Source organism: Barbus barbus (assembly GCF_936440315.1).
Source record: "Barbus barbus genome assembly, chromosome: 41".
In the NCBI taxonomy this organism is placed as follows: Eukaryota; Metazoa; Chordata; class Actinopteri; order Cypriniformes; family Cyprinidae; genus Barbus; species Barbus barbus.
Genome location: NC_136719.1, coordinates 22,806,759 through 22,819,605, shown reverse-complemented (window position 1 = coordinate 22,819,605; position 12,847 = coordinate 22,806,759). Strand labels below are relative to the sequence as shown.

The following is a 12,847-nucleotide window of genomic DNA, read 5'->3' as shown; positions in this document are numbered from 1 at the left end:
ATTTCATACATCAGTCTTCCAACAAACAAGTGAACTCTAGGTCAGTGACAAGGCTCAACTTTGACCTTTGCCCTGAAAGTTGGATCATCTGACACCTGGGAAACAGGAAGATGCTCCTGGACACCATTCAGACTGTTTGCAATGTTATGTGTGATGCATTAATCCTAATCTCATATTATTTTGGATGGATGATGTGTAAATTGAGATTTTGCAGCACATGCAAAATTGGCTTGGAAGATAGTAAACAAGCGTTCAGTTTTAACGGGTATCTTTCTAAAGGCAGGCTCCTGATTTACATAGCATGTATCCAGTGTTTTGTCTTTGGACCTCGGCAGTTCTTCTTTGCTGCACGCACTGGCATGGAAACCGTTCACAGCAGAGCCAAGATGGACAACATCGACAGCAGTAGAAAATAAGAAGGACTACTGCTAGTGTCACACTGCATGTGTGCCTGTGTTTGTATTTTAGTTTGCCTATCTATCTGTTTGTGCTTATTTGAATATCAGATAGCCCGGATGGAGGATATTTCCTTAAATCCTCCTTAACCTATATAATCTATGGTACGTGCTCACTGCAGCACACTATTAATTAGTGGATCATTTGACTATGCTTACTTTGAAACAGAGTCTACGGAAGCTTGTTTCCACCACAGATTAAAAAATAAATAAAATTAGGGTAATTCTGAGATGTCAATTCAACTTTGAGACAAAGTCAGAATTGTGAGGAGTCATAATTGCCTTTATTTATTTATTTAGTTATTTTTCCTTGGTAGAAGCAGGCTTCCATAAGAGTCAGTGTGCACTAACAACACTTCTTGGACTTTGACTTAATAACTAGCTATGGTTGTTTTGAAACGAAGCCTGTATGCTGTCATATGTTGAGCCCTGTTCATCGTTAGTTTATTTGTTGGCTAAACAACTGAACATTCTAAAGTTTGTGTAACTACCTTAATATGATTTCATTAATACTGATTGCTGCTGTAGGTGGTTGGTGTCTGTGTACTCTTGTTTATTCTGTTCTGCCTAATCAGGCATGGGCCTCAGAGCAAAGGTTCATGAGCTGGTAGCATTTTATATCCTGTGGAGAGAAAATGCTAGAGAAAGTGTTCAAAACCTGCTAGAACGGGTTCAGTTCATGCATTTTATGTCTAATCTCGAGAGGAAAGGTTTCATGGTATGGGCCTACTGTAACTATACAAACAGGTCTGTCTTTTGTCCTAAGAAGTATAGACTAGTTGATGTTGACTTCGCTCAGAGCTTTGATTGTTTTTGCACCCCTTGGGCATATATGGGTCAAATGAAAAGCCTTTAGTAGCGAGCTACATGAAAGCAAAATCAGTTGTTCACACAAACACGCCCCACGAGGGTCAGGTTAAAGTCACAATATCCTGGTTTTTGTTTAGATGGTGCGTATGTCGGATGATTTTAGTCTTGGCTGCCATTAATAACATTTACCAAAGATCAAATTATTTGCCTTGCAGTGATGTAGCAGATGTTTAGGGTTGTTTTTTGCAGTTTTATAAGCCGCATAAAGCTTGGCGCTTGAAGTGTCTGTAACACTTGAGCTTGAGATTTCAGATTTGCTGTCAGGTAATTTCTGGGTTAAACAGCAATGGGTCTCCCTTACCGTCAAGTAATGAGCTAAAGCCTTGACACACACACATACAGACTCATTTTTAGACTTTACATTCTCTTAGGGATTGAAAAACATGTATGCTGCTTTATAATAAGTCTCGGTGGAGAACTGATAACTCCAGGTTAGATTACTGTATTAATGAGGTCTGTGTGTTTCTTTTCAGAGCTGGTAGAAACTGAGGTGATCCTTTCTGAATGAAATGTGAAACAATGATGACTTTTATTAAAATTTGGTCCTTTTTCCTGGAACAGTATAATTTCAGAAATTGCCCTCAGTATTCATTTGAGACCTTGCCCATTGTTTGTCTCAGAAAGGTGATATCTTTAATTTTTGGAAAGTGGGTAAAATGGGTCAGAGTTTGGCTTGGGTTAAATCAGGAGCAGCATTGTCCTGGAATCTAGAGCAAGTGACGGCCGTTTCGGTTCCATCTCCTCAGGGATCACACACGGAAATAGATTGAATAATATCACAATAGCTCTGTTCTAACACGTAATGAGCCTCCTGAGTAGACAGCATCCTAAAGTCATGGAACCTCTTTAGGATATATGTTTTTCAAAAGTGAATTTTTCATAAAATCCTCAGACAATTTTGCATTTTTTTGTCATCCCTAATTATTGTTGTTAGAACTTTCTACTATATAGTATTAATATATTTCTGTTAATTTCTTCAAGTTAAACCTTTTTTTGATGAGTTGTCAGGGCTCGAAATTGTGACTATTTTGGTTACATATGCTCCCGAAATGTATTCTGTGCGACTTCAAAATATATTTGGGAGCATTTGTGCGAGTGCAAATAATTGTTGTGGTACGATCTCTTCAGTATGTGCCACGTGACAGGGAGCTAACTTGGAACTAGGGGTGTGCGATATAACAATTTTTGATCGTGGACGATAAAAATGTCTCCCCGATCTGCTTTTGAAAAAATATTCTAGTATCATGCTACAGCGCACATTCTTTCAGTTGCAGTTCTGGCGCCTCCGTCATATATTGTACAATGCTACATCCATTCAGTGTTAACTCAGCGGTAGAGTCATCCTCACAGGACACTGCACTTATTCGCAATCACAAAAATACATTATTTGCGTGTGTTTTAAAGCCTTGCCGGTTAAATGTTTCATTCACGTGCTGGTCTGATGTGCGCTTTTTCTCAGCCCGTACACCTGAAGTGCTTGAACTGAAAAGCCTATCTAACAGCGCCATATTACTCAACCAAGTTAACTTTTGAGCTAATACTGTCAAAACACACAATGTTTAATTTTAGACACAACCAACTAAGTCAATATGTAAACAGCTGAGAGAAACGGATGCGTGCCTGTATATTAGATGTGTGCAGCTCTTAAAGGGACAGAACAAAACATGCAGCTGACTGTCATTAAAGGGATAGTTCAGCCTAAAATTTAATTTGTCATTTCCTCACTCACATGTTGTCCCAAACCTGTGTTAATTTCTTTCATTTGCTGAACACAACAGAAGATATTTTGAAGAATGTGGGTAACCAAACAGTTGCTGGTCCACATTGACTTTGATAGTAGGATAAAAAAAAAATACTATGGAAGTCACTGTGGACCAGCAACTTCGCCCACTTTGGCCTAAAATATCCACCATTCTTTTTTATATTTTGTTACCTTGAAAGGCTTTGTCACTCAGCCGGTCTGTGTTCTGCCACGAGATCTTGAGTCTCGACTAAATTTTTTGCGATTGTGGTTGCTGAATAAATGCACTTACTCAAACGCTGTTGTTTTAATAGAAAAATAGGCTATTGCCATTCGTAATTAGTGGAATTACTTGGAATTTCACTGTTATAATTATTTTTCGTTTGTTTTAGCAGTTTTCATAATGTAGATGGAGAGATTGCATAAGTCTTTGGTATTGATTTAATAAAAAGCCTATAATAAATCAGTACACAGTCCACATTCTATTGATTTGTGCTTACTGGTGAAAGTGCAATGCCTGAAATGCAAAAGTAAATTTCTCAAATGACAACAATCGTTACGATTATAATTTTGAGCAAACATAATTTTGATCAGTTTAACAATTATACAGCATGACAAATTTTTACTAAGATTTGACTAAAAACTAAATATATCTAAAATGTACATTTGAGTAAGACTAAGACTAAATTAAAAATGGTTGCCAAAATTAATACTGCTGTACGGTTAATTAATAATAATCTTATTGCTAAAATGTCATTGACTAAAACTAGACTAAAATGCGTCAGGTTTTCTTTGACTAAAACTAGACTAAAATGTTAAGACTTTTACCCCCAGTTTCACAGACAAGGCTTAAGCTAGTCCCAGACTAAAATGCATGTTTGAGCTGTCTCAACTGAAAATATCTTGCTCTGACATCTCTTAAAATATGGCAGTGTCATTACCTTAATGTTTTCGTCTAAGGCATTTTTGTAAAAGTTGCTTAAATATCTTAATTTAACTAAGGCCTTGTCCTGGCTTAAACTAAGCTCCATTTGTAAAACCGGGCCTTGGTCGACTAAAACTTGACTAAAACTAAATAGAACGAGGTTGACAAAATATGATAAAACTGGACATTTAACACAGGATTAAGACTAAAATTGAAAATAGCTGACATTAAAAAATTAAATGAACACTAGTTGTTGTTAAGAGTCTTGAATGTCTGTCTGTAACAGTAGTTTTTTTATCAAATGTTGGTGAATTGACTCTCAGAGCAGCTCTGGAGATGAAGCCCATGCCTTCATGTCCTCATATGATGAGACAGCAGAAGCTGAAAACATCAGAAGCATCACGCATGATTCAGTATGTGTAGTAGACTGCTTCTTCATTCACTCTGAGACCGAGAACAATTCCTGCTGGCTCGAGACTCACAACCTTTGGATTACGAGTCCAACTCTCTAACCATTAGCAGCCACAACTGCCCCAACTTTAGTAGCAGTCTTTTAAATATTCAAAGACACCAGTCCAGATTGCAATTTAATTATACAGCCCTACTTTTGATTTATTGATCTATTTGATTAAGTTTTAGTTTTATGACTTGATTCCTTTTGCGTTGAAATCATAGGACCATAGTTTATCTAGAAAAGGATGGTTGTTTTTGGCATGAGTCGTCAATGACTTTTGCTAAAATGTTCTTTGCTAGTTTTAATTGTTTTTGTCCTTTATCTATTCCCTCCTCGTCTAGACACACCATCTGCCCATGGCTTGTTCATCCCCTCCTCCCCCACTGTGCATTTATTGGTAGCGCTGTTTAAAGATCACAGTTTGTGGGAGCTATAATACACGCTAGCATGTGGGTGTTATGTATAGGATGGCTATAGTTTCACTTTTTTATGCTAATGAAGGGTCATATAACATGTTTGAATTTTGAATGTTACAATTGCTACAGAAATGGCTTTGTACCTCATTTGTATTTAGGATATTATTCTGAAACAAGATACATGACCAAGTTAATTGAGGGATGTTGTGTTTGCAATTTCTGTATTGTAAGTTTGTATGAAAAAGCATGATGCACAACAAGGTAACACATAACCGTTATTGATTGATGTGCAGGATGACGCACACAGTAGGAGGTTGATTGGTTTCATAGAGGGGGAATCAATAACACAATTTAACCAGTTTGCTGATTCTGATGTGTTACTGATCACAGGAAGCTTGCAGATGTAGAAATCTGATTATAGTAACACTACAAATACACTTTCTGTTTGTAGATGGTTAAACCTTCTCAAGCCATATACTTTATATGTTTACCCATGGATTCATAAGTCTATCTGGCAGCTGTTTGCAAGGAAATGTTTACTGCCCAGGCTGAGGTCTGTCAGGTCATAAACTTTCTTACAGTCACTTTCTAAAAGAGTGTGAGAGGGTCTTTGAGTAAATCAACAGTATGTAGAGCATACAACTTTGCTTTTTGACACCGCTTTGGTGCAGTATGTATTGTGATGATCACTGTGCTAATAAAAATGACATTTCTATTAAAAAAATTAACAAATTTCATTGTTTTCCAGTTTAGAAATGACAACATGAAACTGTTTACTTAAAGTACTATAGTGAAAATGTTTTATATATAATATATACATAATACATATTTAATGTTTTTATATTTTGTATTTTATTTATTATCATATATTATATATTTAATGTTTTGTGCTTAATTTTAATATTTACACCACCAATGCAATTCTCTCTCCTCTGTCTTTGTCATTCAGGCTCTGACTGCCTTCTCAGAGCAGATGACAAGTCGTCATGGAGTCGACCGGACTCATCTGCCTCTGGACAGTACACCTACACTATTCCCAGCCCTACAGAGATACACATCGTTACCAGACCAGGTCAGACACACCACACGTACTGCTAGCTGTACATATACGCAGACATCTCAAAGCTTTAATTTCAGTGCTCATCCAGCATTTTTGTGCTTGTTTGCAGAGCCTCTCATGCTGAAGAATGACGAAAAGCAGAGGCTCGCCCGTGAACGGAGGGAGGAGCTGGAGAAGCAGAATGGTATGACAAACATGCGCGGGTTGTCATTAGACAACATGAAAGTGCCTTTGCTACACATTTAACTTCCTTAATGTGACACACATTTCAGAATCAAGCAGTATATTTAGTGGAAATTCGGTACAATGAGACTTGATTTTGGTTTTGATTGTAATTACCATGTCATATGCATTTTTATTATTTTTGGTCAGGAAAGAAGTGAGACATTGGACAATTTCATATTTCTCCTTTTAACCTTTCAACTGATTTTTCTTATAGTGGCACTACAACAAAACCAGGCAAAGTATGCATGCTTGGTGTGTTTTTGAAGCCTACTTTGTTTTTAATCACTCTTGTGCTCCCTCAGAGAATAATGGGAAATGTAGTTAAAGGGCCTGTATGAGTAGTTCTTTTGTAGCTATTCTTCACCCACAAAATGTTAAACTAAATCACAGCTGGAATGTCACATTGATAGCTTGACATTTAGTTCTTATAAATAACAATAATTAGCTTTTGTTACATATTTAATTGATACACTTACAGGCACGACTGAAATGCCATTCACGTATGTCCTACTTTTGGTGGGACTAAAAGGCATCATATGAACAAAAGCAATTATTAAGAAAGTACTTGAGGTCATATGCTTGATCATGATGTCATGTTGCCTTGAAGAGTCGCAGTGGTTTACTATGAAAACACACAGATGCTGTAGAAATGACCTTTGATCAGACTCACTCGGTCCTAATGTGTAAAAAGTGTGGTCTAAAAGCAGAGTTAGATGTTCACGTATTGTTCTTAGGAAACAGTAAATCATGTGAATTTGTTTGTCAAAACTAATTTTCTTCACCATGTAAATCCCTGGGTTACACTTCTTGCCTTTTTTACCCATTTTGTTCTTTCTGGTGTCTGTCAGTTCTCTTCTGTCCGTAACTGCATGACTAACTGGATGGGGCAGGTTGCTGTGGCGAGGTGCAGTTGTTATGTAAACTCTTGGTGAGGTGGTTACCAGGACACCCAGTTTTATGTAAGGGGTTAGAGGCCAGGACAGAGAGGCCAGAGAGAGATTGGCGGATTAATTATGCTCACTTTACTGAAGTGCTTGGATGCCAATGAAATTGATAATCCACAATGTTGATTATTAACATCTGCCTTTCTTCATATTTGATCATTTCCCCCTGATCATTTCCGTTCACTTTCACATGACCATTTTCCACATTTTCTCTGAGCTGTAGCATTAAACAGTTTTTTTTTTGTTTTGTTTTTTGCAACTGTACCTTTAAGACTTGTTATAATCGTCAATTTTTTGTAAATTGAGTAACAATTTGAGGATTGTGGAGTCTATTATATTTGTGCTTCAATAACAGCCTTTTTCAACAATTGAGAAACGTTTTTAAGAGAAAAGTTAAAAAGCCTTTTAAATTTAAATGTTTATTGGTCTTATGAACAAATAGATGGAACAATGGAACGGTGGATGGAATGATTTCAGAAAAGTTGCATTAGAAAGAGTTGAAATTATAAACACATCCCATTTTTCCAGCAGGTATTTCTAAATTTATAGTTACCATAGAGTTATAGGGCTACCAGAAAAAAATAATTTTCTTGATTAAATCATTTGTGAAAATTTCAGATGAGGCCAACACGCGCAAAGACTCTAGATGATGCCAAATTTGGGTTGACATATAAAGTTGTCAAATATTTTTCTTATATTATAATCATTACAAGAATAAGCTGTGATTTCTGGCTAACACATTCAAAGTGTTGCATAATGCGTTATTTTATAGTTGCATATTACATTTGGAGATAACATTTACACACTCTGGTTTGGCTGATGTTTCCTAGTTGTAACATTGAAACAAGATTCGTCTTTGAAAGTGCTTTAAAAAATTGTGTATTGTGAAAAGCACTAAACAAATAAACTTGAATTGAATTGTGCGTGTGCAGCTGAACGGGGTTCCAAGTGGTTGGAGAGAGAGGAAAGAGCCCGACAGTTTCATGAGAGACAGCTGGAGGAACGCAGGAAAAAGGTGGAGGAGCAGCGGATGAAGGAGGAGAGGAGACGCGCTGCTGTGGAGGAGAAACGACGGCAGAGACTAGAGGAGGAGAAGGTGGATGAGAACCACTGCATTATATTGTCATAACTGTGAATATTTTTATTATTGTAAAGGAAATACTAAAGGCGAACCATACATTTTGTATAAAGTGGTGTGCGTTTGTGGACATACAGGGTAAATTCTTGGAAAACTAAATAAAAAGGACATTTTTGTCCAATTAAATGCTCTCCAGAATGAGAATGTCTTTGTGTGCGTTTCAGGCCCGTTATGAGGCTGTTATCAGGAGGACCATGGAGAGGAGTCAGAGAGCCAGGCCCAAGTCAAACCGCTGGAGCTGGGGTGGAACGCTCTCCGTTAGCACCTCACACAACAACGGTAAACACACACACACACACACACACACACACACGTGTGCACAGAATGATCAATATGGTTATACTGTAGAAAGAGCTTCTGGAAAATTAAAAAATACTCACACATCAAATGATATTGCTTGTTGTAAAGAAGTGAGTTATAACATCTTCACTTTTTCATACTTTCAACTTTTGTCTGGATGACAATAAAATAGACCCAAAAATCAAATACTGGGAATGTTTGAACCCAAGTAAGTTGCTTGCTGGTGCAAAACATTAAGATTTACACCTAAAAGTGCCACTCAGAAAATATACAAATTTACTGTAATACATGCTAGGGCTGCACGATGTAGGCTAAAAAATTTTTTTTCTTCCTGATTAAAATTTGCAGTTACAATTTGAAACATGATATAATTATTATTGCTAAATCAAAATATGTAACAAAATGCAATTTTATTTCTCTGTAATTAAAAAAATTAGGTATTTAAGAAAAAATAATAATAGAATAATAATTTTAACAGTGCAGATAGAATTGCTAAATTAAAATACTAAGATTTATTGCTGTCTTTATTTCTTTTCAAATGTAAAACGGACAAGCTTTTATTTAGTTGGAAAACTCCAGGAAGCCCTTAAAGCTTATCTTTTGTATTGCGATTTCAGTTGCTTTTCGATTAATTGCGCGGCCCAAGTACAAGCTAACTTTAGCCTGGTTTTCAGGATTTAAAGTCCTAATATCCGTGATTTTTGGAGTGTTTAAATATAAATTCATATTGTTTGCAGTACAGCATATTTCTTTATGCTCTGCTCACATGTGCTGACTCAGAGCCATGAGCTCACTGCACACTCCCTTTGTTTCCTTTATTTACTGCTCCATCAATATCTTTCTCTCTGTATGGTTCTGTATCCATCCTACTCTCTTCTCTCTCAGGTATTGATGATTCCGGTCTCTTTTCATTGGATCTAGCTGGGCTGGAGCACTATCATGGTGTTTACAGCTTGGCGCGTCAACAGCAGTTTCGATCGAAATGTGAATATAATAATCAGTGTAGAGCAGCAGACTAGCAGCATTAGCTAAAGCTTGTAGCATCACCCATAAATGATTCAGATTTCATTTCCCGTTAGCATGGAGCCGGAAACACAAACTGCTTAACCAGTAGTATGTAAGATGTGACTTGTATCTGTTTTGTATTTTTGTTTTGTAGCCTTTTTCTCACTTTTTTTTTTCTTTACAGCCCATCAGCTTTTATTCTTTCATTCGGGTTTTTCTTTTTTGCTATTACACTTTTAATATGAATACATTATATGTATAGACCTGTAATGTTTGATCATTAAAATATAGATACTAACTGGAGTAAAATAGTTTTGTAAATAAATGTATTCACTTTTTTTTTTTTTGTCTTCTAAACTAATTTCAAGCATTAAAGCTTAAGCCTATATATAATATATTAGAAAAATAGAAATATAATGTATTATATATAATCTTTTTTTTTTTTTTTTTTTTTTTTTTTTTTTTTTATAAATACTGACTAGTTTTGTACATCAATGTCTTTTTATTTTCCATCTTTTACATGACCCATTATATGACCACGTTAAAGTCTGGTAATGTCGATATTGGTGATGTTAGATCCTTTTAAAGGTTGTTTAAAGACAGATGTCCTGTTTTAAAGTCGTCAACGTGTCTGTCCATTCTGGGACATACAGATGGAAGGCAGATTGTGAGCATTAAGCAGATGAGTGTACCGTCCTCCTCTGTAGTCTTTAGTAAATGTAGCTAAGCACTTTTCCTCAGAACTAACTTAACTAACTTAAAATTAGCATCCCTAAACTGCAGGTAAACACCGTCTTAGTAAAGCCTCTTATACCCTCTTCTTCATTTTATATCTCCCTTTAGTCCTTTTTTTTTTTTCAATGGATTTGTCTGTATTATGCCTTTAAGTTTTGCATCTGATGTTGTATCTTGCATCTGTGTTTGTAGATACTGACAGAAGGTCAGTCTCCACTATGAATCTGTCCAAACCCAAAGATCTAGTCATTTCCAAACGCCTGTCATATTCCTCAGCCACCTTGCTGAATTCACCAGATAGAGGTAAACACTTACACAATCTCTTTACGTTTTACACAATCAATCACACAGCCAAATTAGATTTTTGTTTTATTTTAGTGTACCAAGAACCACCTTGTTGAATTGATGTTGTCTTTGTGTGTGTGTATTTGTGTGATTGTGCTGTACCGTCCAAGCCTTACAGAAGCAGACATCTCTCTCGTCGTCTTGCTTGATTAAAAAAACACAATCTAAATCCCAAATCTGCAAAGAGAAGATCCCTCAGGACAAACCAGCAGGTGGATTTTAGAAATTCAGGAATCTTTCTTGATGCTGTCCTACTGGGTTCAAGTCTGTGCTGTCCAGGGCTCCAGACTGCAAATAAAATAATCATAAATTGAAAAAATAAGCCTGAATGAACAGTTCACAGAACAATCAATTACAAAACTTTTGACTCTATATGTGACTTCAGTTATATAATATATTACATTTCTTTAAAATGCATGCCTTTTGCCCCTTCACAGTACAAAGTAACTGTTGGATGAGAAGTGACGTGTTCAAGTAAGAAGCTTTGCACTCAATGAAGTGCAAATTCTATTTCAATGTAGGCATTACCATTACATCTACACAATGTGAGCATGACCAAGTGCTTCTAAAAAAATAAGTCTGTTATCAAACAATTCAGTAATTTGTCATTTTTTGTCTTGAACCCTGGTTACACACAACTCTGGAGTCATGCGAACTCTTCCGATATTTACAAATATTGCATGTTGGTTTGTGTAAGTTAGTTTATGAAAGTTTTAAATGATTTATTAATTTGCAAACAATAATTTAGCTATAACAATAATGGGAAAAAGTTGTACTGTGTGTGCATGCTGCATGCTTTATTTGACTATAGTGTTAATGTTTTATTTCTTGCATGCTTTTTTCCTTCAGCAGTTGGCGACCGTTTTTAAAGACAACATGAAATCATAATAGATTTATTTACTTTTTAATGTCAAATTTTGCATCCTATTTTAAAGAAGCAAATTGTTGACTTTGTTTTTCATCATAATGTAGTTACTGAAATGACTTTACTGCTGCGTGACAGGGTATGTGGGGTGGACCAAACAATAATAATTTCATAAACTCTCAAGCTCACTTTTCATGGTACATTTAAATCCTGATGGATACCATCAGGTCCTGCCCAAAAATATTCTCTCAATTAAAAATATCACACACATTAAATGGGCTGTGATTCATTAAAGTTTCATGTTGTCTTTTCACAAGTGGTTATGTTTATGGTAACAAACCTTTTTTTTTTTGGTCTAATTTAAAGAAATAGTTCTCCCAAAAATATTTTTTTTCTGAAAATGTGCTCACCCTCAGGCCATCCAAGTCGTAAATGAGTTTTTCTTTATCAGAACAGATTTAGAGAAATGTAGCATTCCATCACTTTCTCACCAATGGATCCTCTGCAGTGAATGGGTGCCGTCAGAATGAGATTCCAAACAGCTGATAAAAACATCACAATAATCCACAAGTATTCCACACCACTGAAGTCCATCAGTTAACATCTTGTGAAATGAAAAGCTGCATGTTTGCAAGAAACAAATCCATATTTAAAACATTTTAGCTAAAGACCGTTGCTTCCAGCTAAAATAGTCCTTGGATGCCCTGAGGTTCAGTAAATCTGCAGCAAATTTTCATTTTTGGGTAAACTATTCCTTTAAATGGGTTGCAATTGCAGTTTCATGTTGTCTTTCAGCTAGTGGTGACATTTAGGGTAAAAAAAAATCCTGTATTTCCTTTATTGGTCGGTCTCGCTTAACATAGAACTTTAAATAAAACATGCATGATTCACTATCACCAGCAGATGATGCAAATAGGTAACTTGTTCTGGGCATATGATATACATGTGATGCATCTGTCAGTTGCTCTACTGTCGCATGTGCAAACTACTTTTTAGCATTTTGTCCCTGGACAACCAAATATTTCCTTTCAATGACAATGACAGTATATAAGAGAACATGTGCCTGTGTGTTGTCCAGGTATGCATCGCATGCCTCTTACCGCCTGGGAGAACACAGTGATCAGTCGACTACAGACACCAACACACTCCTACCTGGCCAGGAGTCGCAGCGCCATGTCTTTGTCTGGAGAAGCAGGTAATTGCTTAAATAAAAAAGGTAATTCCAAATTTTATCTCACAGTTCTCATAATTATGGAACAAAAAGTCAAAACTGTGAGATGTAAGCAATTCCTAGAAGAAAAATCTGCACTGAAGTTTATTTTGAAACTTTTTTTTTTATTCCTAAACTTATTCCTAAATTCTAAGAAAA

At 36.1% G+C, this 12,847-nt stretch overlaps 2 protein-coding genes across 9 annotated transcripts in view; both read left to right on the top strand.

Annotated features, from left to right (window-relative positions):
* LOC306860169 (F-actin-monooxygenase mical1-like) overlaps positions 1–12,847 on the top strand; it is a 359,843-nt gene that overhangs the window by 196,297 nt on the left and 150,699 nt on the right. The gene's annotated exons all lie outside the window — the stretch shown is intronic.
* LOC306860910 (ensconsin-like) overlaps positions 1–12,847 on the top strand; it is a 46,678-nt gene that overhangs the window by 25,952 nt on the left and 7,879 nt on the right. For 2 of the 5 annotated variants that reach the window (XM_079402931.1, XM_079402930.1), the window contains exons 2-7: positions 5,811–5,933; positions 6,031–6,105; positions 8,023–8,186; positions 8,393–8,507; positions 10,461–10,571; positions 12,557–12,673. In XM_079402931.1, coding sequence (XP_079259057.1) covers positions 5,811–5,933; positions 6,031–6,105; positions 8,023–8,186; positions 8,393–8,507; positions 10,461–10,571; positions 12,557–12,673 — 705 coding nt within the window. Of the gene's footprint in view, positions 1–5,810; positions 5,934–6,030; positions 6,106–8,022; positions 8,187–8,392; positions 8,508–9,413; positions 9,513–10,460; positions 10,572–10,723; positions 10,826–12,556; positions 12,674–12,847 lie in introns of all 5 variants that reach the window. The other 3 variants (XM_079402927.1, XM_079402929.1, XM_079402928.1) reach the window with 3 other exon arrangements.